General features: G+C 36.0%; 2 protein-coding genes across 3 annotated transcripts in view; both read right to left on the minus strand.

Annotated features, from left to right (window-relative positions):
• Nucleotides 1-236: 236 nt before the first annotated feature.
• Nucleotides 237-23,508, minus strand: LOC145676030 (uncharacterized). 2 transcript variants are annotated; one of them, XM_081746879.1, is made up of 5 exons: nt 23,426-23,508; nt 5,596-5,837; nt 3,616-3,787; nt 1,815-1,911; nt 237-387 (listed from the first exon to the last, which is right to left on the minus strand). In XM_081746879.1, the coding sequence occupies exons 2-5, from the start codon at nt 5,788-5,790 to the stop codon at nt 321-323; spliced, it is 531 nt and encodes a 176-aa protein (XP_081603005.1). In that variant the 5' UTR covers nt 5,791-5,837; nt 23,426-23,508; the 3' UTR covers nt 237-320. The 2 variants fall into 2 exon arrangements, with proteins under 2 accessions (XP_081603005.1, XP_081603006.1); XM_081746880.1 differs by lacking the exon at nt 1,815-1,911.
• LOC145676029 (uncharacterized) overlaps nt 5,598-24,811 on the minus strand; it is a 41,217-nt gene continuing 22,003 nt past the window's right edge. Inside the window, exon 3 of the mRNA XM_081746878.1 lies at nt 5,598-5,724. The gene's annotated coding sequence lies outside the window, so the exon portion shown is untranslated. The remainder of the gene's footprint in view (nt 5,725-24,811) is intronic.

The following is a 24,811-nucleotide window of genomic DNA, read 5'->3' on the forward strand; positions in this document are numbered from 1 at the left end:
CTTACGTTACAGCAAGAAATACTTTTCTAACTTAACAGCACACGTCGGAGGGTGAAAACTGGAATGTTTTCCGGTGATTTTAACTCTTTTCATGTCTATTTAAAAATATTTCGACTTTTATAGGCTCGTGTTCATATTCTAAAGGAAATTAAATAAAAACATAAAAGAAATTAATACTTCAATATTATAAGGAAAGTATTCTTAATAATATAAATGAACAACACTTAACTTAGTTTCATTAATTATATTTTGCCCTTGTTAGTTAACTTTTTTTTCGTCCATGGGCTAAATATGTAATACAAAATTTGCTTTTCAAAGTACTACGTTAATTCTTCCACTTGTTCCCCACCAACTGCAGCTGCTTCCTCTTTTTGCTGCTTCTCCTTACTGAAATATAAAAGAAAATGCACACCGTCAATTTCTTATATTATAAATTCATTACATATTTCATTAAATTAATTTAAAAGTAGTTTTCGCTTTATTAATTCCACAATGTCTGTAATCAAGGTGTCTACTGGAGTTTACTTTTATATTTCGAGTGTTCTACTAGAAATACTGCCTACTACGATATATTGTCCACCCACGCAGCTTGTGCAATATCTTCATCACTATCTCAGCGTTTTACCTTATATCTTAAATCTTGTATAAGTAGTATCTATCAACGCTATCCCGATCTAATATATTATATACAAACTAAACCTTTTTTTCTTTCTCTGGCTAGATATTTTATTTCTAAATTCTGGTGATTTGTTTGAGAAGTGAATGATTAAAGACTGTGATTGTTTCTAATAACTGAGACTTAGAACGTGTAATTGTTTAAAGGAATGAGACATTCAGTACACAGTTTAGGTTTCTTGAGGGTTAATAAACACTGGCATCTTTTGTATCTTCTACGTCTGCTGTCCCATTGCATTGGCGGTAAAGACGTTGAATCCGCTCCTTGAGGTACTCGGTTCAATAGAGTTGTTTACTGTACTGCTACAGGTTATAAATGGACATGGAGAGACTGTAGTTTGGTGTAGAGACTGAGATCTTAAGAATCCGAATCCGACTGAGGGAAATAAGCGCGAATGAACAGAATGAGTTAGAGTGAGCAAAATGAACCAGAATGAGCCCCTGTGTTTCCTTTTCAGGGATTTTAATAATTTCTTTGTGGTGGACAACACTGTCTCGTGTTATCTTCGTCACCTATTGTTTCTTCTCCGAGTCTTGTATTCTTGAAATGTTCAGTTTAAGAAACCTAAACGTGACTTCATGAATGTCCAGTCAACTTACTATATTCTTTGTCTTCAAACAATCACCTATTCTCAAGTGTGTTTCCGTTTCATTCTTACAAATTGATAAAAGAGGCCCTGTTTGTTACTTTTGTTTCTAAATTCAATTCTAAATAACACACCTGTATGACCATCTTGTAATTCAGTACTACACTCCGACTTCATCATCCTTCTGAATCTAGCTGGTACACTCGAGGACAAAACTTGGGTCCTCGACAATATTTTAAACAGATTTACTGCGTATCTAATCAGCCCTCGAGCCATTCAACGAATCAGCTTAAAGAAGCGAAACGCATAGCTTTTACTACAAAGCAGAAGTACGTATTACCCTTATATGATATTTGACAATTATTAAAGATTTCTTTAAGTGTGTAATAAAGGGCTGCATTATAGGTGGCATTTGCGTTATAATACAGGGATCTATCATTCGCTGACGCGATTAAGAAATCTATTAAATATCCAGTCTAGTTTCCTTTTACGAAACCCAAAATCTAGTTTTAATTTACAAACCCATCAATTATAAAATTGCATACTACTTACAGCCTAGTCAACCTAGTTTTAGCTTGGTGCAGCCAATCGCCTATGTTTTCTTTCACTTTCTCATCAGTAGTACTAATGTACACTTTCTTACACGCATCTCAAAACAGAAATAATTAATTTTAAAAAAATTTATTTAAGTATACACAGCAATGCAAGACACTGGTAAGGACGAAATTTTATGAACAAGACTACATCAATATATTCACATTTTTTCGTAAGGACAGAAAGATCTGGAATTATTTATTCATATTGTACAAAGCAGCTTGGACATGGAGTTAATTCCATCCCTTTGTTTTTCTCATTTTAAATGAAAAATACAAGGTAAACACCACGGACATTGCTGCAGAGTTTACAAACTGTAAACTATAGCTCAAAAAAAAATATAAAATTTATTCATACAATATGTAGTTCTATTGGCTGTGAGAATTAAAATATAAATTCTTACAAACAACTATGCAAAACAAGTTTAAAAATAAAATAAAAATTTAAAAAAAGAACTTTCGAAGGGAAAAGCGTGGAGAGCACTATCATTAGTATATAAAGATTTATTATTTGATTTATATGAGAGCGCTTCCCACGATTCTATTTTTCAAAGAAAGATCAAATTTGAAATTCTAAAAGCGAGAAAAACTCGCAAGTTTTTCCTCGAATTTCGATAATCGGACCTTCATTTATATATATATATATATATATATATATATATATATATATATATATATATATGGATTTTTCTCTCAAATTCGTATTTTCGAGTTAGAAGCGGATGTGTTTACGTCTTCGTTAGTGACAATATTGACGCGCCTCTAAAGGCAAACAAAGCCTCGAATCAAGGTAAGTTACCGGATCATTGTTGTACATGGGAGAAAGCACTTCCCAACCCTAACGTCACCGCAGGCGACAAGCGAATATTTCAGCAGTAAATTGGCCCCGAAAACTTATTTAAACGGCAACAGACAACTTCTAAGAGCCAAAGGTCGTCCTACGTATAAAGTAACAAAAAGAATAGGAAAAATTTAAACTGCCAACGACACATTTTGTTGAAAGAAACTCGGACTCGTCTTACAGGTTTGTCATTTGTTAAAAATTACGACTAAAAAATCAGGCCCGATATTGATAGCTACACAAATTTGCAGATATTTCCACATTTCTGGTAAACAGACAATATATAGGTAAAACTGAAAAATGTCTTCCTTCTGGTAAGTAAAGCGCAATCCTATATAAATATTTTAAAACTACATTTAATATTTTTCTGGAACCTCTTTTAATACGAGGGTTAAGTCATAAGTCATGACAACAATTTCAATATTTATTTAAAATAAAATCACGCTAAATAGCTGCCTAATTCAATAATTCGAATGTAGCGTCAAGAATCAACGATGTTCCAAAGTTAATTTACTCCCAGCAATTATTTCAGTTTCTTTCAGCAACACCTACCTGATATCTTAATGAAGAATTGCCATGTTGGTGTCTTGGTGCAATATACGATGTGGGTGATAGCATAACAAAGTTGCAAAATCTTTCAAAAATTTTAAAATGCATAGCTTACTGCCCTCACCTTTTAAAATCTTAGACATATTCACAAACTAAACTTGAAAGAATGTATTTCTACCTCTTGGGTATCTAAGGCTCAGGCCGGGATAAGGGAAGGGAAGGATGTGGACAGGCAGAGTCCCAGAATCTACCACCCTATCATTCGTCTGCTGGAACTAAAGACATAAGGGGAAACCTCATCAGGTAGTCCAATCGGAGCAGTGAGATTTATAGGTATCAGTATAAAGAAAATTTTATATAAAGTACTTACGTAATACAATATTCCCAATTTGTGTCCCAATGAACGCTTTCTTATCCAATTTCTTCGTCGATCTCCCACTTAACGTGAACATCTGGGCCAATTCATCATGTAAGAGGCGTCGGAGCATATTATTGATGAGCGTCTTCTCATCACGACCACCAGTACTGATTAACATTTGAACCTGAAAAAATGCAGATATTTAATGCTTCTATTTTTCACAATAAGCAACTACAAGCTTACATATTACATGTAAGAGACTAAAGTCGTCATATTAAGAACTATCTTTTTCCTCTAAAACGTGTTTTTCCCACTCACATTAAATAAAAGTGGCTATTACAAATTTAAACCTAGAGAGTATAAGCTTGCAGAGAAGGCTGTTCCTATCCACATAAAGGATTTAAGGCGTAGTGTATTGTGATTTTCTATTTTGTTCATTCCTGCAACAATTTCACTGTTGAATTATTTGCTAATCACGAATCAGTCAACTGATTTTAAAAATGGAGAATATAAAAAATAAATAGAACCCTTTACATGGTTATGAGCTTCCTTCTCTGAAATTTTGAACCAAGTTAAAAAAAAATACAGAGAGGTTTCTGCCATCTATTCGTAGAGCCATCTGGTATATAAGCTCTCTCTTTTTCGGTGCACAAATAAAATCATTACGAGTGAAGGCCATCAGCAGAAACTGAAAATCGGAGATAGTTTCTTGCCCTTTTCAAGCAACAGTAAAGGAACTGGAGCTCGGTAATGTAATAAAAATTTTCAATAGAGAAATTATTTCCGAATAAGCTTCTGCAGGTTTTGCAGGCATGCAACAGAAGAAGCTAGATCATTAACCTGTTTAAGAAAGACTATACAGAGGTTTCAACTATTAGTTATCTTTTCACTTTTCTAGTAAACTAAAAATATCTACAGAAATAAAATATCGTATTTGCCTAAAAATAAGCATGATCCAATTCTATTCGTAAAAATCTAGTACGCAGCTTACATGACATGAGCAAACTTTCAAACAATCATCATCATAATAATAATATACAATACTTATGTCAACAATATGGTGCTTGTTGCTCATGTTATCACTAGCATCTACAAAAGAAAGATAGAAGTATTCCATAATGTATTAGGCACTAATAAATTTGATTGGACAATTCCCACGTGCCAATCTTTGCCCTTCTGTTTTTCAAGCTATAGTGGAAACTGTCGAACTCAAAAAAATCTTGGGTTTACTAAGCCCTCGTTTCTTCTCAGTGATGCACTTCGGAAATGTCTACGTGGAACTATAAAAAACTTTTAAAAAAAATCAGGATGACTATAAATGTAATTAGAACTCACAACCTAGCGAATGATTACCCAACGCTCCACACCTTTTAAAATTAACTTTCAATCAATTCCGTCGACTGTTTAAGGCTAACATTGCTTCAAAAAGAAATTAAGCGAAATGAAACGAAATATTTAGTTTAGCTCCCCATGGTTGTGCCAGCTTAGGGTGAAGGAGACGACAAAGGATGGATGAAAGGAATGGTGGAATGAGAAAGTAGAAGGAAATGGGAAAGCCCCGATAAATCCCACGAGCACGATGTTGACAGGGGCTGCGATCGAACACGGATCCTTGAAACTAGAAGTGAGCACTCTACTACTGAGCCACCATGGGCAACTTGTTCGAACAGGCCCACGTAAACAGTACTTTGAGGAATACGGTTTACCATACAGCATTAGATGGGAAGCACATAATGTATGTGCCAAGTAGTTTCAGACTGTATGAGAGAACGAAATATCGGAGAGGTTCCCCATGACTTCTATTAGTAAATAAAAAAACATAGATCAAAGAAAGTAGCATTCACTTCAAGCTAGAAAGGTATACCCTATAAATATAAAATAAAAAGCAACGCCTGACATATCGATGAACAGGTGAATACCTGTAGAATTAGGATCTCAGTATAATACAATATAATATACACACAGCTACATTCAAAGAAAAATGTTGCTTACCAATTTCAATCTGAGTTTAGAGTTGTCCTTCAACTGTTGTTCAAACTTATGGAAGTCTTCCAATGTTTTCAACGGTAGCACGCCCAAAGAAGCAAAATGGTCGCCATTCTCGTCTTCTTCTGATACAGCCTTACTGCTTAGAATATTATTCACCTTTTTATTCAGATTGTTTACACTGTTTGATAAATCTATCATCCACTGTTGTAGAATACTCCACTGTCGATTCGAGAACGATTCATGTCCTGCAACAGGTAATTTAATTTACGTCAGTGTAAAGTTGAATAAATTGTAACGTTCACAAAGCGTATACATTCCGTGAAATTATATGAGCTACCACTACCCTGTTCCTTTTTAGATTTCTAAGGTATATATATACTGTATATATAGAATAATCTTAGTTTACAATAAAAGTTACACCAGCAACAAAAAGCTTGGTGAATGTAATTACGTAGAGAAAAAAGGAAACTAACAATAAAGAGAATGTATACAACTTTTTATAGAGTGGAAGTTATGTGGTTGAGAAGTGGATCGATTGGCTGCGCAGTTGGTAGCACATCGGACGTATGCTCGAAGGTCCCAGGTTTGATCCTCGGTTCATGACGTTACTTACACTCCTTAAAAAAATGAATCGGTGAGATTAAGAAGGGAAAGATTCCACTTTTTTGTCAAAATGAGTTGAAATAGCCATTTTGTTTCTTTAATTAAGACATATATTTTGGCATGAAAAACGGAAAGATTCCTTTCATCATTATGACATAGGAGCACGTGAAAAATTTGGCTGAGCTTAAGAAAGGAAACATTCCAGGAATCTTTCCCTTCTTATACTCAGCCATGGAGCTAAATAAGAACATACTGGAGTGCCTAGGTATGTGAAGTTCGTATTGTTTTGCTATGGAACGGAATTTGTTCAAATTGAGGCCAGTTTCCGGTTATTTCCTAGGAAAGGTCCGTGTTGTCACTGTTAGAGGCTCCACATATGCAGTTCCTCTAGTTCATATTTATCTAACTCTATTAGTACGAGTGTTGTAATTGCTTTTTATAGAAAATATGATCGATTAATATTGCCGAGTTAAGGTCCGTTGCGCGGACATGTGGTAGTCTCAATTTATCCTACTCGGTAGGCACTCCAGTATGTTCATGAGAGGAAACCACGATAACCATAAGAAATTTCCCAATGATGTTTTAATAGTGCTAAAGAAACACATCGAGTCTTACCCCAAAAAACCTCCCACTATTCTTCAAATCCTGTTACATATTTAGAGGCTGGGCTGACATGCACAAAGAAGCATAAAATGCTTCTGGAAAAGCATCCAGAACTAAAAGACATAATAAAATATGAGTACTTTTTAACTTATTACAAGGAAAATTATGGGTACCGATTCGGTAGGCCGCAAGTTGACGTGTGTTCAACGTGTGAGGACCTAAATACAAAAATATCATCATCGACATTGAATGACAACGCTAAACGGGTCGCTTTAGCTGAATTGATGGTTTATAAAAGAAGAGCAAGTTTTACAAAGAAATGGAAGAAGCAACTGAGCTATGCCCTAAAAGAAATGACGTACATGGAATCTGCTTTGATTTTATGCAAAATCTTCCTTTGCCGTGCATACCTGTTCAAGAAATGTTCTATTTAAGGAAGTTATGGCATTACGTGTTTTGTGTTCATAGTTTAGGAAATGAAGAAGCTAATATGTACAGTACACCTATCATGAAGGAGTTGCAAAGAAAGGAGCAAACGAGGTGTGTTCTTTATTGTATGACTATATAAACAACAGTGTTGACCCTCAAGTAAAAACTCTATACGTGTTCAGTGACTCATGTCCCAGGCTAAACAGCAATCACACTTTGGTGAGATTGTTCCTGTTTCTTACTATCATTAGGCGATTTAATGAAGTACATGAGAGGACACAGTTTTCCCCATTAGAGGACACAGTTTTCTCCCCTGCGACCGGAACTTTGGTGTTATTAAGAGATCCATGTAACGCCACGATAGGATTTATTCCCCTGATCAATACAACGATATGATTAGTACTGCAGAAACCAAGCAGCCTTTGTTTCAGGTGAAATCCGTTTCAAACGAACAAATTCTGAACTTCAAAGGATGGTGGCCGACATTTTTCAAAAAGACTTGTGCTAGTGTTCGAACCAAACGGACTTTTAAAACCAGTACCTACAAACACTTAACACTTAACACAGCAGCAAAAAGGGGATATGTTAGAGCTTACACTTTTATAGACGGGCTACAAACTGAAGTTTTTAAACTATACAAAGGTGGTGAAGCAGACCCTTCTGTTGAAAAGGCATATAATGGAATCGTTCCCATAAAAAGGAAGAAACTCGAGGATGTTGCCAAAGTAGTTCAATATGTGCCAGAACAAGCCATAGTGTTTTACAATAAACTTTTAGAGTGGCCTACTCATGAGCATGAGAGTGAGGACAGTGAGTAGTAATAGAAACAGTGTACAAAGGCACAAACCAATATCTCATGTATTTTATTTTTATAACATATGTGAATAATGTTTAATTTTGATTATTTTTGTTGGTTTAACAATAAGTAAGGAACAGTTTCAAGCTCATAAATACGTTTTTCTTTACTTTTTTCGACATCTAAGTCTGTTGAGATTAAAAAGGGAAAGATTCCACCGTTTTTAAACGCATATAATAACCGTAATAAGAATGTAATGGTAAAACACTTTTTCGTATATTTTACTTAAGGTTATAAGGAGCAACTTTCCAATAGTACGTTTCTTCCTGTGACTATTTGTTTGGTTACTATGAAGTTTTTTTCAGTTTCCCAAAAGTTTGGTTATGTGGAATCTTTCCCTTCTTAATCTCACCCGTTCAAATAATTTGCACCTACAGGGATTTGGCATATCAAAATCGGAAGGTTAACCGTTATTACGAGAAAAAAACATTATGGCTCTTATTCACCCAGATTTTTACCACGCCTATTTTAATGGAGCTGACAGGAAAATGGCTTAACCATCCGAGTGACAACAGCTAATAAAGATACTGTAGCCAGGCAAACACAATAGGGCCCTTCAGAAATATGTCAGCCAAACTTGCCCGTTAGGGATTACCAATTAAGGGTCGAATTCGACCAACTGAAGTCCAGCAGAATTCCCCAACACAATGTAACAGTTAAATTTTTACACTATACGAAAAACAAACAAACGTTCTTTGGTTGACCCAGCATAATATGTAATGTGTTCTGTTGAGATTTAGCCACTGTATGTGCTTTAAATCTCCAAGTTACAGAGAGAAACAGTAAACCTGAGTGACAGAGTGACGGCCATATTAGATTTAGTTGACATCTTGGTTTTGCCACACCTGGGAACTTGAAGACATATCAAGAAGTCATTCGGCCCAACTAAAGATTACAAATCAAAGATCAGCTCCGACAATTTTTTTCCCACATCCCCTCTGGTCCCAATATATAAATAATTGAGATAGTAATAATAAATTGAATAAAATTTCTCTACTCCTTTACGCATACAATCCTTAGGGAAAGGGGAAGGTCAAGGATCTTGAAATGCAGCAGTTATGGCCTTATAAAGGTACTTTTTGGCATTCGCCTGGTGGCACTGAGAAACTAGGAAAACTTCAGTCAAGACGGCTGCCCGGAGCAAGCTTGGTGCCCACGCTCAACCTACCGAACGATGCTTAGGAACCAGACACACTATCCCTACATCATCAGCTGAGTAGTAGTAATAATGAAAGAGATCAGGCTATATAACTTTAAATACGAATGAAACGAACTTTTAATAAGAATGAAAGTAACAAATCGATTATTGGCAGATAATGTATTCTACTATTCCGTTTTCCTTTATAAAAAAAAAAAAAAAGTTGTCCACACTTGTATTGAAGAAAATGCTACAGTTCAATAGTACCGACTCTCGTATAACGTTGCGGAAGTTGTTTCGATTATTGACTTTCAGATATCAACAAAAAATGGTACTTCAGTACCCGAAGTATTTAAGCAAAGACTCCTGTCCTCAGAGAATGAAATTAAATATTGAGTTTAACGTCCCAAAACTTTTCTCCGAGGCTAAGGGAGACGGTGATGATAAGAATGAAATGATGAAATGAAGAAAGTGGGAGGAAACGGGAGAACCAAGAGAAAACCCTTACACACGGTGTTTGTTCACCACAAAGCCCACTTAACGCAAGCTGGAATAGAACCAGACCCCACGCACAAGAGGTGAACACTATCGCTGAGACACTGCGGCCCCGTACTCAGAGAAGAATATGGCAGTATTATATCCCATAAGCCTGTAAGGGTCTGATGAGACAGTCCACAAAATTAACTTTAAAAAAGATGGGTTTATGCGGAGGCGGCTCCGCGTCTTGGATAGGTGCTAGTACAGAGGGTTATAAGGTATTTGTTTCAGACTTCCTTTAATTCTTTTCAAATGAAAGTAAAGCTTTTTTTTAAAAAAAATATAAAATATTAATAAATTGTAAAACTACAAGCGCATATTAGAATGCCATTCTGTGTCAAACGATACGATGGTTGCCGAACTACTTGAACGCGCCAGATTATGTCACTGTCAAACAGTATGTTCTTATCAAGAATGCCATCGAATTGATGGTGGAAAGAAAGGGTCACCCTATGCGACAAAATAGATGAAAACTTGTAACTAATACACAGGGTTTGCCCAAGCGGGCGCAGCCCGAAAAAACCCGGTGGGTTTTTTCGGGTTGGACCCGCCTGAAAAAACCCATTTAAAACCCACCTGGGTTTTTGACCTATTTGTTAGTATATTATTGGTACAACTAAGGTGATCACATTGTAAGTGATTTTCATCAGATTTTAGACTTTCCTTGGGCGAATTAGAGGCTTTCACGTTAAGGCATACAATAACATAAGACCTTTACAAAGTTCTGAATGCACTAAAGGAATTTTTTTTAACTTATCTTAGCTTGAGATAGTTATACAATAAATTAATGTATGGGTTATGCTTATAGCCTATTTGAAGTAAAATAAGCGATTTTGTACTTTCGAAAATATTTTCCGTGAATAGTATGCTCGTCGACTTGGCGACACCGAGGGACACTATCACTCATACGTTTGACGGGTTTAAGGTCATAGGTGCCGGTACTATTAGTACACATGTAAATACATTAGTAAAACTACTAGTATTATTTCTTACTTTTGATGTAAAACACAAGTTTCTTCAACTAAAATTTGGTTCTCCAACAATAACAGTTTAGTTCAGTCATTTGTTGCTACTCTTCAAATAAGCATTCTGTAGAATCAACACCAGCAATAGCGTAAAAATTCTTGTCAAATTTAAGAAGCTTAATGCTCGGGGTTTCGAAGACTATGCACTGCTTACTATTTCAAGTGCTGAGTTCAAATTTCCGCACTAATGGAAGTTTTGATATACACGCCGTGAAAGAAGTGCTCGGGAAATTAAACGCAGAAGGATCGTAAATGAATATTTCAACAACAAAACTATTTATTTTACGCTTAAGCCTGCCATACGTCTCGTTTTTGGGCCTGAGTGTCCCGCGTCCCCGTAAATTTAGTCGTGACAGGGAAATGTTCCGTATTTTAACTCCGTTCCATTTCTGCTATCAATATCAGCTTATTCGAAAAGTGAAAAAAAAATTCTGACTGGCTGGAAATCCTGTAATTAGTTAATGAACAGTGGGCTGTTGCAGGTAACTGTTTCGAGGAAGTTATTACACCACCCTGATAGAGGGCGAAATCCGATTTGATAGCGAGCGAAATTTGCAATGCTACTTTTTCCATTGCATTTAATGGAAACTCGGATAATTTCCGGAACATAAAAAAAAATGGCTTTGAGTGTTTCTACATTTACAAACACAGGGAAGATGACTAACATTTTCTCCAGCAACACATTAGATAAGTTAACAAGAAGTATAATCTTTTTCAGAGGCTAGGGTACAGAATTCTGCTTTGGTCCAGGTCTTAGAAAAATGTAAATCTGGTCCTGACAATTACACGCGACACAAGGAGAAAAATCAGCTTTTCATCAGATTAAACTGACGAACGTAATTTTGGCAAATACAGCCATGTAAATAAATATTGCTAAACGCGCGAAGAATATTGAAGGCAGATTGTACCATTGATTTAAATAATTTGCATATTGTTTTCCTATAAAGCATTTTTATAGCACATCTTAAGTTTTTAGGCATCTTCAGTCCGTACAATTAATTGCAGGGTACGAAGAGAGAAAAGCACCCGGTGCTTAGTGAACTTTCGCTTATTATATTCTTTAAAAAAAAAATCTTTTAGTTTTAGTCTCACGGTTATGCCTGCTATGCTCAAGGTGACGGTGATGATGTGAAATGAATGAAATGACGGAATGAAGAAAGTGGGAGGAAACGTGAGATTCCCAGAAAACCCACGCACAAGGTGTTTGTCCACCACAAAGCTCACTTCGCGCGAGCTGATATCGAACTAGGGACCCCATGCACCAGAGGTGAACGCTCTACCACTGAGCCACGGCGGCCTATTATACTTTTGTTCATAACCAGACTACAGTTCATTGCACTGTCTTGGAAAGTTGAGGGGGGATCTGAGGTGTCAGTAGTAGGGGCCCCGTTATATGCAACTGAGTCAGCAAAATTTTTGTGACGTCATACGTCAAAGGTCAATGACCTTGGCCAGGGGTCAATGACCTAGGGGTACCTAGGACCAACCCCTCTAAAATTTGGCAGGGGTACCATGCCCCACCCCCTAAATTTTGGCAGGGGTACATAGGACCACCCCCTTAAATTTTGGAAATTGCCAAATTTAAAAATTTGGTGTGGTAGCCTAGGACCACAGTATGTACCTCTATCAGTATTGGGTGTCTATGTCGTTCCCTTTTATGGGTAAAAAATTGCCAAAAATTCAAATTTCGGGGGTTTTTGGCCTAATTTATCCCCTTGGATGAGGTGTTATTACCCTATATAGTTATATGGGCGTATACAAGGGTTCATTACCTTTCATACGACATGGGTATATTAATGCACCCCTTGAAAAATTTGGGAGGGGTACCATGGCCCACCCCTTAAATTTTGGAAATTGACCAATTTCAACATTGGGTGTTATAGTACAGGACCCTAATATGTATCATGATGAATTTGGGTGGTCCACCTCATTCCCTTCTAGGGGTACAAAATTGCCAAAATATAAACGTAAGCAATACGTTGTACCACGTGTTTGGTTTTCGACCTAATTTATCTCCTTGGATGAGGTCCTATTACCTTATATGATTATATGGTCATGTATAGGGGTCCATTCCTTTCATAAGACATAGGTACATTTGTGCACCCCTTTAAATTTTTTGGATGGCCCACCCCCTAAATTTTGGCAGGGGTACATAGGACCCCCCCTTAAATTTTGGAAATTGCCAAATCTAAAAATTTGGTATGGTAGCCTAGGACCATAGTATGTACCTCTATCAGTATTGGGTGTCTATGTCGTTCCCTTTCATGGCTAAAAAATTGCCAAAAATTCAAATTTCGGGGTTTTTTGACCTAATTTATCCCCTTGGATGAGGTGTTATTACCTTATATAGTTATATGGGCGTATACAGGGGTCCATTACCTTTCATAAGATATGGGTATATTTGTGCACTCCTTTAAAAATTAGGGAGGGGTACCTTGGCCCACCCCTTAAATTTTGGAAATTGACCAATTTAAACATTGGGTATTATAGCACAGGACCCTAATATGTATCGTGATAAATTTGGGCGGTCCACCTCATTCCCTTCTAGGGGTACAAAATTGCCAAAATATAAACGTAAGCAATACGTTATACCACGTGTTTGGTTTTTGGTCGATTTTATTCCCTTTGATGAGGTGTTATTATCCTATATAGTTATATGGTCATGTATAGGGGTCCATTACCTTTCATAAGATATGGGTATATTTGTGCAGTCCTTTAAAAATTTGGGAGGGGTACTTTGGCCCACCCCTTAAATTTTGGAAATTGCCCAATTTAAACATTTGGTATTATAGTACCGGATCCTAACATGTATTATGATAAATTTGGATGGTCCACCTCGTTTCCTTCTAGAGGTACAAAATTGTCAAAATATAAACGTAAGCAATACGTTGTACCACGTGTTTGGTTTGACCTAAGTTATCCCCTTGGATGAGGTTCTATTACCTTATATGGTTATATGGTTATGTATAGGGGTCTATTCCCTATCATAAGACATAGGTACATTTGTGCACTCCTTTAAAAATTTGGGAGGGGTACTTTGGCCCACCCCTTTAATTTTTGAAATTGCCCCTTTTTACATGTTTGGTATTATAGTATAGAACCCTAATATATATTACTATAAATTTGGGTGGTTCACCACGTTTCCTTTGATGGGTACGAAATTGCCAAATTTTAGTACAACCACGTGTTTGGTTTTGGCTCAATTTATCCCCTTGGATGAGGTCCTATTACCTTATATGGTTATATGATCATGTATAGGGGTCCATTCCATATCCCCTTAAATTTTGGAAATTTTCCAATTTAAGCATTCGGTATCATAGTACATGACCTCAACATGTATCATGATAAATTTGGGTGGTCCATCTTGTTCCCTTTCATGGGTAAAAATTACTAAAACATAAACATAAGCAATATGTTGTACCATGCGTTTGGTTTTTGGCCCAATTTCTTCCCTTTGATGGGGTTCTATTACCTTATATGGTTATATGGTCATGTATATGGGTTCATTTCCTATCATAAGACATGGGTACATTGACGCACCCCTTGAAAAATTTGGGAGGGGTATCTTGGCTCATCCACTCGGTTTTAGAAATTGTTTTAATATAAGCATTTGGTATCATAGTACAGGACTTCAATATGTACCACTATAAATTTGGATGGTCCACATCGTTCCCTTTCATGGGTAAAGAACTACCAAAAATCGAATTTCGGAGGTTATTGACACCTATTTAGCACGTTATATGGTTTATTACCTTTATATGTTTATGTTCCCTTTTAAATTTGGGAATTATCAAATAACAAAATTCGGTAAACGTTTTCTAGGACCCATTGGTGTTCCTCTTATGGCCAAATATTCAAAATTTAAATGTTATTGACCGGCTTTATTATTGAATAAGTACAGGATTTATTACTTTTTTCATAAGACACAGGTGTATTTGTGTACCAATCTTAAATTTTGGGAGGGGGTACATTTCTTATTGTCATATCAATAATTGGTAAATGTTCTTTGGGTAAATCATTGTGATCACGTGATCAGTTATTGACCTATGATGGGATTAGGAGTCCAGGACATTGGTACATTGAAACTTTGTAGGATAATTTGAGAATGCGTCATTGGTATTGATTATTACAGCCAAATATAAACGTAAGCAAGACGTTGTACCACGTGATTGACCTTGATGAGGTAGTGTACAGGGATACATAGCTAACCTTATTGAAACTTATGACTCATAGTCTTAAGGGAATACATGCTACAACACTGGCAAAGTTATTGTTGATGCAATTTGATTGGCTGATCACTATCTTTCCTGCAATCTGATTGGCTGATCACTATCTTTCGTGCAATCTGATTGGTTGATGAGTTTCAAATCTTTGCTGAATTCAGTTTTGTTTTAACATTTAAAAAGTTTTTGAATTTTTTGTTTGAAACTTTGGTTTGACATTTTTTCGTGTGATATTTTTAGTTTAAAAATTTTTGTTTCGAAAGTTTTGTTTGAAAATTTTGTTTCAAAATTTTGTTTGAAACTTTTGGTTTGAAATTTTTGTTTGAAAAAATTTTTTGTTTGAAATTTTTGTTTCAAAATTTTGTTTGTTTAAATTTTTTTTGTAAATTTTTTGTTTCAATTTTTTTGTTTAAAATTTTTCGTTTGAAATTTTTTTCGTTTGAAAATTTTGTTTCCAAATTTTTTCGTTTCAAAAATTTTGTTTGAAAGTTTGGTTTGACATTTTTAAAGATTGTGCACTCATTAGTAAAGAACCGGAACTGTTTAGAACAAAAACCTTTGTCAATATTTTTTTTCATGATGCAATAGTACACGTCAGAACATGGGGTTGTACTTGAAATGAAAAAAAAAACACAATTCATTGAAATGGATCATTTTATTACACTCCACATACATCCATACCAGTTAGTGGTTCTGGATATTGTCGATACAATGTATTTTGAACTTCTTGCACTAGTTTGTCTTTAGCATATAATTTTAATTCCAATTGAAGTCTTTTAAGGTCTAATGCGATATCAATTGGTGGAAACTCAATGTTCATTTGATCACAAATAAACTGTTTATCAATACAGGTATGCACCCACGAACGATGTTGACAACCATCACAATATCTAGATACATGTTGTACAATATGCATAACACATTTTTCAAAATAGTACTTTTTCAGGAATATACTTGTTTTGTTGCACACTTCCACTGCATGTTTCACACACTGGAATACGCTGATGAATTTGTTCCATTCCGTTTGCGTTAGATACACCATGTTGCGTGGGACATGGAATGTACTCTTTTTACGTAACAGCACCATCTTCTCTTCGAGGACTGTACGCAGCACCACTTCATGATTTGAGCCTAATGATTTGACTATGGTCACATTTAGCTCATCATGAAAATAATCGTTCATTTGGTCGATTCGTGCCATTCTTCACAGGTCAGTTGTACACCAAATTGTTCTGCTTTGCCCAATCGAATCACTGGTTCAAATGTTCTAGCACTGATACCAATCATCACATGTTTTGTTTGAAATATATTTATTGGATAATAGCTTGCAAAGATGAATTCTTTATCGTTAGAAGTACACATCTTTCCTCCTGAAAAGCACTTGCTCAAATGATTTCACGGTATTGGTTGATTTATAGAACTACGGCTGACGTCATTGGAAAGGAATGTGCTGACATTTGAATTCATGATTTCATCACAGTTACTGACGTCATGCTGACAAACGAAATTCATACAACTATGTCTGACGTGTTGATGTTTGAATTCATGATTTCATCACAATTGCTGACGAATCCGGCTGTGTACTAAATTCAAATTGCTGACTTCGACCCAAGAGTCTTTTATAGCATAAAGATACAGATCCAGTATTTAAGAAACGCAGCAGTTCTTCTTGTTTCGATGCTTCCATGGGTAAATATCTTGCTGGTAAAATTATATTCTTATCATTTTCAAGCTTCACTACGATTCTTAATCCAAACTTTGTAGGGATCATTTGGCTAGCTAAGATTCTATAAGGTACATTCTGTTGTAAATCAGTAATCTTGGTAAATGATTTCATCACATCACGTGTGTTTAGAAACTGCAGACAAGTAGCCATGATGATGTTATCATGAATACTAACGCGAACGATACTTATATATGATGCAAAACTGATGACGTTTCATTGTCATGTTCTGACGTGTACTATTGCACCATGTTCTGACGTGTACTATTGCACCACAATGTTGCCAGAGGTTTTAGTTCTAACAGTTCCGGTTCTTTACTAACGAGTGCACAAACTTTTAAAAATGTCAAACCGAACTTTGAAAGAAGAGTTTTCATACAAAAACTTTCAAACAAAAAAATTTCAAACTAAAAAATTTTACGTTTCACGGTTAACCGCCAAACTTTATCCGGTTTTTAACTATTCGATTAACAAATAAACGGTTTTGATCATATTTATCAGTGAGTGCAAAATGTTGAACGAAACCAAGATTTTTAAATGTTAAACAAAACTTAAAACTGGATACAGCAAAGATTTGAAAATCAGCAACCAATCAGATTGCACGAAAGATAGTGATCAACCAATCAAATTGCACGAAAGATAGTGATCAACCAATGAAATTGCATTAACAATAACTTTGCCAGTGTTGTAGCATGTATTCCCTTAAGACTATGAGTCATAAGATTCAATAAGGATAGCTATGTATCCCTGTACACTACCTCATCAAGGTCAATCACGTGGTACATCGTATTGCTTACGTTTATATTTGGCGGGGAATAATCAATACCAATGACGCATTCTCAAATTATCCTACAAAGTTTAAATGTACCAATGTCCTAATCCCATCATAGGTCAATAACTGATCACGTGATCATACTCATATTTCACAATGATTTACCCAAAGAAAAATTACCAATTATTGATATGACAATAAGAAATGTACCCCTCCCAAAATTTAAGATTGGTACACAAATACACCTGTGTCTTATGAAAAAGTAATAAATCCTGTACTTATTCAATAATAAAGCCGGTCAATAACCTTTAAATTTTGAATATTTGGCCATAAGAGGAATACCAATGGGTCCTAGAAAACGTTTACCGAATTTTGTTATTTGATAATTCCCAAATTTAAAAGAGAACATAAACATATAGAGGTAATAAACCATATAACGTATTAAATAGGGGTCAATAACATCCGAAATTTGATTTTTGGTAGTTCTTTACCCATGAAAGGGAACGATGTGGACCATCCAAATTTATAGTGGTACATATTGAAGACCTGTACGAAGATACCAAATGCTTATATTAATCAATTTCTAAAACTGAGTGGATGAGTCAAGATACCCCTCCCAAATTTTTTAAAGGGTGCATCAATATACCCATGTCTTATAATAGGGAATGGACCAATATACATAACCATATAATCATATAAGGTAATAGGACCTCATCCAAGAGGATAAATTGAACCAAAATACCAAACACGTGGTTGTAGTAAAATTTGGCATTTTTTTTTTTACTCATGAAAGGGAACAAGGTGAACTACCCAAATTTATCATAATACATGTTAGGGTCCAGTACTATAATACCAAATATATAAAATGAGCAATTTCCAAAATTAAAGGGGTGGGCCAAAGTACCCCTCCCAAAAATTTAAAGAGTGCACAAATGTACCTATGTCTTATGATAGGTAATGGACCCCTATACATGACCATATAACCATATAAGGTAATAGGACCTCATCCAAGAGGATAAATTGGGCCAAAAGACCAAACACGTGGTTGTACTAAAATTTGGCAATTTAGTACCCCTAAAAGGGAACGAGGTGAACCACTCAAATTTATCATAATAATACATGTTAGGGTCCAGTACTATAATACCAAATATATAAAATGAGCAATTTCCAAAATTTAAGGGGTGGGCCAAAGTACCCCTCCCAAATTTTTAAAGGAGTGCACAAATGTACCTATGTCTTATGATAGGGAATAGACCCCTATACATAACCATATAACCATATAAGGTAATAGAACCTCATCCAAGAGGATAAATTGGGCAAAAAGACCAAACACGTGGTACAACGTATTGCTTACGTTTATATTTTTGACAATTTTGTACCCCTAAAATGGAACGAGGTGGACCACCCAAATTTATCATAATACATGTTAAGGTCCGGTACTATAATACCAAATGTTTAAATTGGGCAATTTCCAAAATTTAAGGGGGTGGGCCAAAGTACCCCTCCCAAATTTTTAAAGGATTGTACAAATATACCGATATCTTATGAAAGGTAATGGACCCCTATACATGACCATATAACCATATAAGGTAATAACATCTCATCAAAGGGGATAAAATCGACCAAAAACCAAACACGTGGTATAACGTATTGCTTACGTTTATATTTTGGCAATTTTGTGCCCCTGGAAGGGAACGAGGTGGACCGCCCAAATTTATCATGATACATATTAGGGTCCTGTACCATAATACCCAATGTTTAAATTGGTCAATTTCCAAAATTTAAGGGGTGGGCCAAGGTACCCCTCCCAAAAATTTAAAGGGGTGCACAAATGTACCTATGTCTTATGATAGGTAATGGACCCCTATACATGACCATATAATCATATAAGGTAATAATACCTCATCCAAGGAGATAAATTAGGTCAAAAACCCCCGAAATTTAAATTTTTGGCAATTTTTTATCCATGAAAGGGAACGACATAGACACCCAATACTGATAGAGGTACATACTATGGTCCTAGGCTACCACACCAAATTTTTAGATTTGGCAATTTCCAAAATTTAAGGGGGGTGGGTGGTCCTATGTACCCCTAAAAGGGAATGAGGTGGACCACCCAAATTTTTCATAATACATATTAGGGTCCTGTACTATAATACCCAATGTTGAAATTTGGCAATTTCCAAAATTTAAGGGGTGGGCCAAGGTACCCCTCCCAAATTTTTCAAGGGGTGCATTAATATACCCATGTCTTATGAAAGGTAATGGACCCCTGTATACGCCCATACAACCATATAGGGTAATAATACCTCATCCAAGGGGATAAATTAGGTCAAAAACCCCCGAAATTTTATTTTTGGCAATTTTTTACCCATGAAAGGGAACGACATAGACACCCAATACTAATAGAGGTACATACTATGGTCCTAGGCTACCATACCAAATTTTTAGATTTGGCAATTTCCAAAATTTAAGGGGGGTGGTCCTATGTACCCCTGCCAAAATTTAGGGGGTGGGCCAAGGTACCCCTGCCAAAATTTAGAGGGGGTGGTCTTAGGTACCCCTAGGTCATTGACCCCGGCCAGGGACCATGGGTCCTGAGGCAGGGACCCAGGGGCCAAAAAGTTAGGCAAAGTAACGCAATTACTACTGTGTCCGTATTCTTATGGAGAAAATATGGGAAGTTCATTTACGCTGGAAGATGTTAATTTCATATAAAACATTTTGAAACATTTATTTATTTCATATAAGATGAATTGTATCTTTGTTTTAAATTAATAGACCCCTTTTGGTATTCATATTTGGCAAACGTCAGTCAGGCTTCTGGATGACTTGATCTATATTTGTTCGTTTGTCTGCCGAGCTCCATGGCTAAGCGGTTAGTGTACGCGTTTTCGGCGTGGGAGACCCTGGTTTGGTTCCCGGAAAAAGTTCATGTGGTTCGGATTCCATGTTAATGAATAGGTCCCGTCTCATATAGCCTCGCTTCTGAAAGGGACGTTAAACACAAAACCAACAACTCGTTTGACTGCCTCTACCACACACACAACAGGGTACAACTTCCGGCCTTTTAATTTAAAATTTTCAGAGTACAAGCACGAGACACACTAAATTTCCTGCATAGATTTTGGAGGTATACCAACGTAAATTATCAAAATGGCGGCCATTTTTTCAAAACAGCGAGTATCCACGGTACGAAGCGCAATTTTCAGTCTTTTAAGTTGGAATTTCGACAGTAAAAGCACAGTTACGCTAAATTTGCTGTACAGATTTTCTCGGGAATCTAATGTAAAATTTCAAAATGACAGCAATTTTTTCAAAACAGCAGTGAGTAGAAAATTGTTGCAAGTTGTGACAATGACAATCTTGAAATATAAATCACATTTTAACACTTTTAGCCCAAAAGCATTGAAATATTTCGAAAAAACCTGAAAAACCCCAATTAAACCCGAAAAAACTCATATGGGCCCAGGTGGGTTGGGCTTTTTCAAAAAAGCCCGGGTTTTTTCAAACCCTGCTAATACATAGCATATTATTTATTTATTTAAATGTGCTGTGTAAACAGATGTGATAAGAGTTATTGTAGCTAAAAGAACTCACTATGATTATTTACCGTGTATTTTGGAAAATACAAATAGTTCACCTTTTGCTGGACCTCGTTCAATATCTGTTCGATTTAACAAACGCGGTGTCGTTCTTAAATATTAGCACGTACCGCTCGGAAACTTCCCACAATTCAACGATGCTGTAACATTCCGCTAAGTAATTCCATCATCACTTATGAAACAAATACATCTTCACGTATTATCAAGCATACAAACGACAAATTCTCCATTTCGCATGGTAATTTTGTCAAAATTTTGACTAAAATTAACACATGCCCCCCTTCCCGATGTCCTATGGTGACTCGATCATCTTTGGCCTCTGTTTGCCCTCGGGTAATTTGGAAGCGGATCCATGGTTCCCAAACAAATTACGAGTTTCAATTAGCTTAGTTCCGGGAAGGTTTTAGAACACTGGTCCTCTCACGTGAGTCTGATTCGCTGCTTTCTGTACAACAAATCAATACTTAATCCACACGCACTATTGCCGAGCGAGTGAAAGCGCGTTTGAAGTCCCGCAGGGCACGTTGCTTCTACGTTTATTACAACTCAATGGAGAGAGTTCTAGAACCTTGCTCCTCGCCCCAGAGCAAGCAGGATGGGGAAGGGTGGCTTCGGCACTTTTGTGGCAATATATGTCGGTGTTCCGTGCAGGCGGTTAATACACTTATGTCGTTTGGGTGATAAGGAGTGTCATATTATAAAGTTTTTGCAGCGTCATGGTGTGTTAAAACGTAAAATCAACTATGTGACGTGTGGAAAAGAAGTAAAAATTCAAAACAAACGAATTTCTCCTCGCAGCGGGCCATTTGTACCTGGGAAACCAGTGAAGCCACTTTGAAAGTAAGAGCTATTACAATTATTTAAGTGTTTTTGAAGGTGAAAATTATTGCGGATGTCTTATGTATTTTTACACTATCCTTGTTTATGCGTATGCACCCGTCGCTGACGCGCCTGCTCCCTACAGACGCACCCTTCGCTCCGCTCGGGCCCCCTGCTGCGTTCCTGCCCTGACTCGGTAAGATAGCATTCGTGCTTTTAATGGCCACCTAGCACAAATTAGTTCGTGGTTTATGCATTAGCTCAGAGTGCATACTCTGCAAGAAGAAATCGAAAAACGCAATAAATGTGTGAAAATTTGTTGTAGCCGTCTGCTCGAGTAATGCCGCAGCTTTTTGCACAGTGAAACTGGAGGGGCGTTCCTAGAATTCTCCATTATTTTAGATTAACTTTAGTTACTCCCCTCCATTTTGACAAGACATCTGCAAAATTTGTAGGAGAAATGAGGTAAGGAATGGTAATTTCGAGTTCTTACCACTACTACTACTACTACCACGGTAATGAATTTCAAGAACACAAGGAGCGTTGCGGGGCTACTAACGAACCTTCGTTCGCTCGGCAATACTGTGTGAATTGAGTAGGCTTTTGAACTTTTTCGTAGGTTTGATAGAGCAGGGATACATCTAAAAGGTAATAGTACTCTGTGAATTAAGTATTTCGATTTTTTGATAGTGGAGGGGAATAATTAAAGTTAAGCCATTATTTGCAATTACCATCGGTATCTTTCCCCCGTTCTCGATTTTAATGGAGTGGAAATCAGGATCAAAAAGCTACAATTGCATAAGTATTCAATTAACTATCAATGTACACAAGCGCAAGGTTCTAGATTACTGGTCCCCCTTCCCATAGAGCAGTAATAAAGACTGAAAACAACGTGCCCTGCGAGGCTCTAACCCGCCTTCACTCGCTAACGCTCGCTCTGCAATACTGTATAAGTTAAATGTATAAACTTTAAAACCTACCCAGCTACTAATCTACATGGGGGACCAGTAATCTAGAACCTTCCCGTACACAAGGGTATAATGCAAGTAAACTTCACAGCAAATCTTCACTTGCAGTAGCACAGTATTTAAACATGAGTTCGAGTACATATTAAATACACAAGTCACACTGTAGCCAATGTTACAAAATATATTTTTACATTGGTTTTATTAACCAATATATAGTAACATCGAATAATGATAGAGATGGACCAGTGATAAGTTATTTTGAATTTTTTTTATTTTGTCCTGATTGTCCACTTCATAGTAACAACTGAAAATAGACAGTAGGAATTACGGCTCATATCAGATAATTAAGATATGTGTGTGTGTTTTTACGCATATAAAGACATATTCTGCTGTAGAAACTGATTAATTTTGAATGCCATTTACAAACCGAACATTTACTGTATACGAACATACACTCAGTATATTTTTCTCAAGAACTTAGTCAAACAATACACGTTTAAAATATAAATTATCTCTACATCCGGATACTTACGTAATTATCTTAATTATCCACTTCTACCTATACTTAGCAGCTGTACATATGGCGACCTGGCGGGGAGATTTTTAAGATTAGACTCTTGTGCCACCTATTGGTAGAAACTAGAACTGATACACTTGCTACAAAGTTCCAGCAGGCCTCCGAGGCAAGTAAAATCTAGCAAGTGAAAATCAAATTACGACATTTGCGGGTAACTCTTTCAAAAAGCCTGCAGCAGGTGTACAGTGCACGGAAAGTCTAGCAAGTTAAAATCAAATATAATGAAAGACTTGCTGCAAACCAACATGCTATTAGGGATGCCGCGTTCACAAAAGCTCTCCATTGACTTTTATCCTTAGCCAATTGAATCCAATTGAACCCAAACTATCTCTAAACTCTGTATGATGTGCTCATTCTGTAAAAAAATACGAAAACTCAATTTAGAGGCCGATCAAAAATTTTGTGATCCCTGATCCGAAAACTAATTATTGGCCAAGATCGCAATCCTTTGATGCATTTTTTTAATCATTCTTAAAGTTCTTGCCCAAGATCGCAATCTTTTGATCATTTTTTGGGATAATCCCTAAAAGTCATGTACGCGTAAATTGCAACTACTTTTAATTACTTCTTTTCATATATATATATATATATATATATATAGTATATATATATATATATATATATATATATATATATATATATATATATATATATATATATATATATGCGTGCAACAGGAGTGCAATTGTGACAAAATGTGTGGGAAATGTGCAGAAACTTCCAAGGGTGCAAGTCGTGCACATTTCTCACACATTTTGTACACGCTTCTCACTCCTTCTTTTGCACAAATATATAAATGTAAAAGAAGTGATCAAAAGTTGCAGTTTACGCATACAATTCTTTTTACAGTGCAGTATAGCATTTCAATAATAGCTCATTGTTTATTGTTGCTATTAGTGTAGATATGTTTGATGGGTGCCATAATTAACGCTGATGAGCAAGCCTAAACTGTCCGCATGAAGGGATATAGCAGCGCTACTATCATCAACCTACAGTTCTAAACATTTATTACGATCGGGAAAGATCAGAATGTGTAATAATAATAATAATAGTAATAATAATAATAATAGTAATAATAATAATAATAGTAATAATAATAATAATAATAATAATAATAATAATAATAATAATAATAATAATAATAATAATAATAGTGATAGTAGTAGGAAAAATTTAATGAAAAGAATGTTTTTTGTATATGATTATATTCGAAGTTCCGGACATAAATGTAACGCGTTACTTGTCTTGCTTTCGAAGTAGGGTAACAGTTACTTTTGTAGGGGAAGTAGCGTTCGCTTACTGTTAACGATATGCAGTAAGGGAAAGTAAAGTAACTTATAG

This window comes from Thermobia domestica, chromosome 18 (genome assembly GCF_964235325.1).
Source record: "Thermobia domestica chromosome 18, izTheDome1.hap1.1, whole genome shotgun sequence".
Classification (NCBI taxonomy): Eukaryota; Metazoa; Arthropoda; class Insecta; order Zygentoma; family Lepismatidae; genus Thermobia; species Thermobia domestica.

Excerpts from the sequence above, each read along its gene's own strand:
- LOC145676030 (XM_081746879.1), bottom strand. The coding sequence starts at position 5,790 with ATGATAGATTTATCAAACAGTGTAAACAATCTGAATAAAAAGGTGAAT. Across the intron at positions 3,788-5,595 it reads CTAAACTCAGATTGAAATTG|GTTCAAATGTTAATCAGTAC; the intron begins GTAAGCAACATT and ends GCATTTTTTCAG. Across the intron at positions 388-1,814 it reads AAAACTAGGTTGACTAGGCT|TAAGGAGAAGCAGCAAAAAG; the intron begins GTAAGTAGTATG and ends TTTATATTTCAG.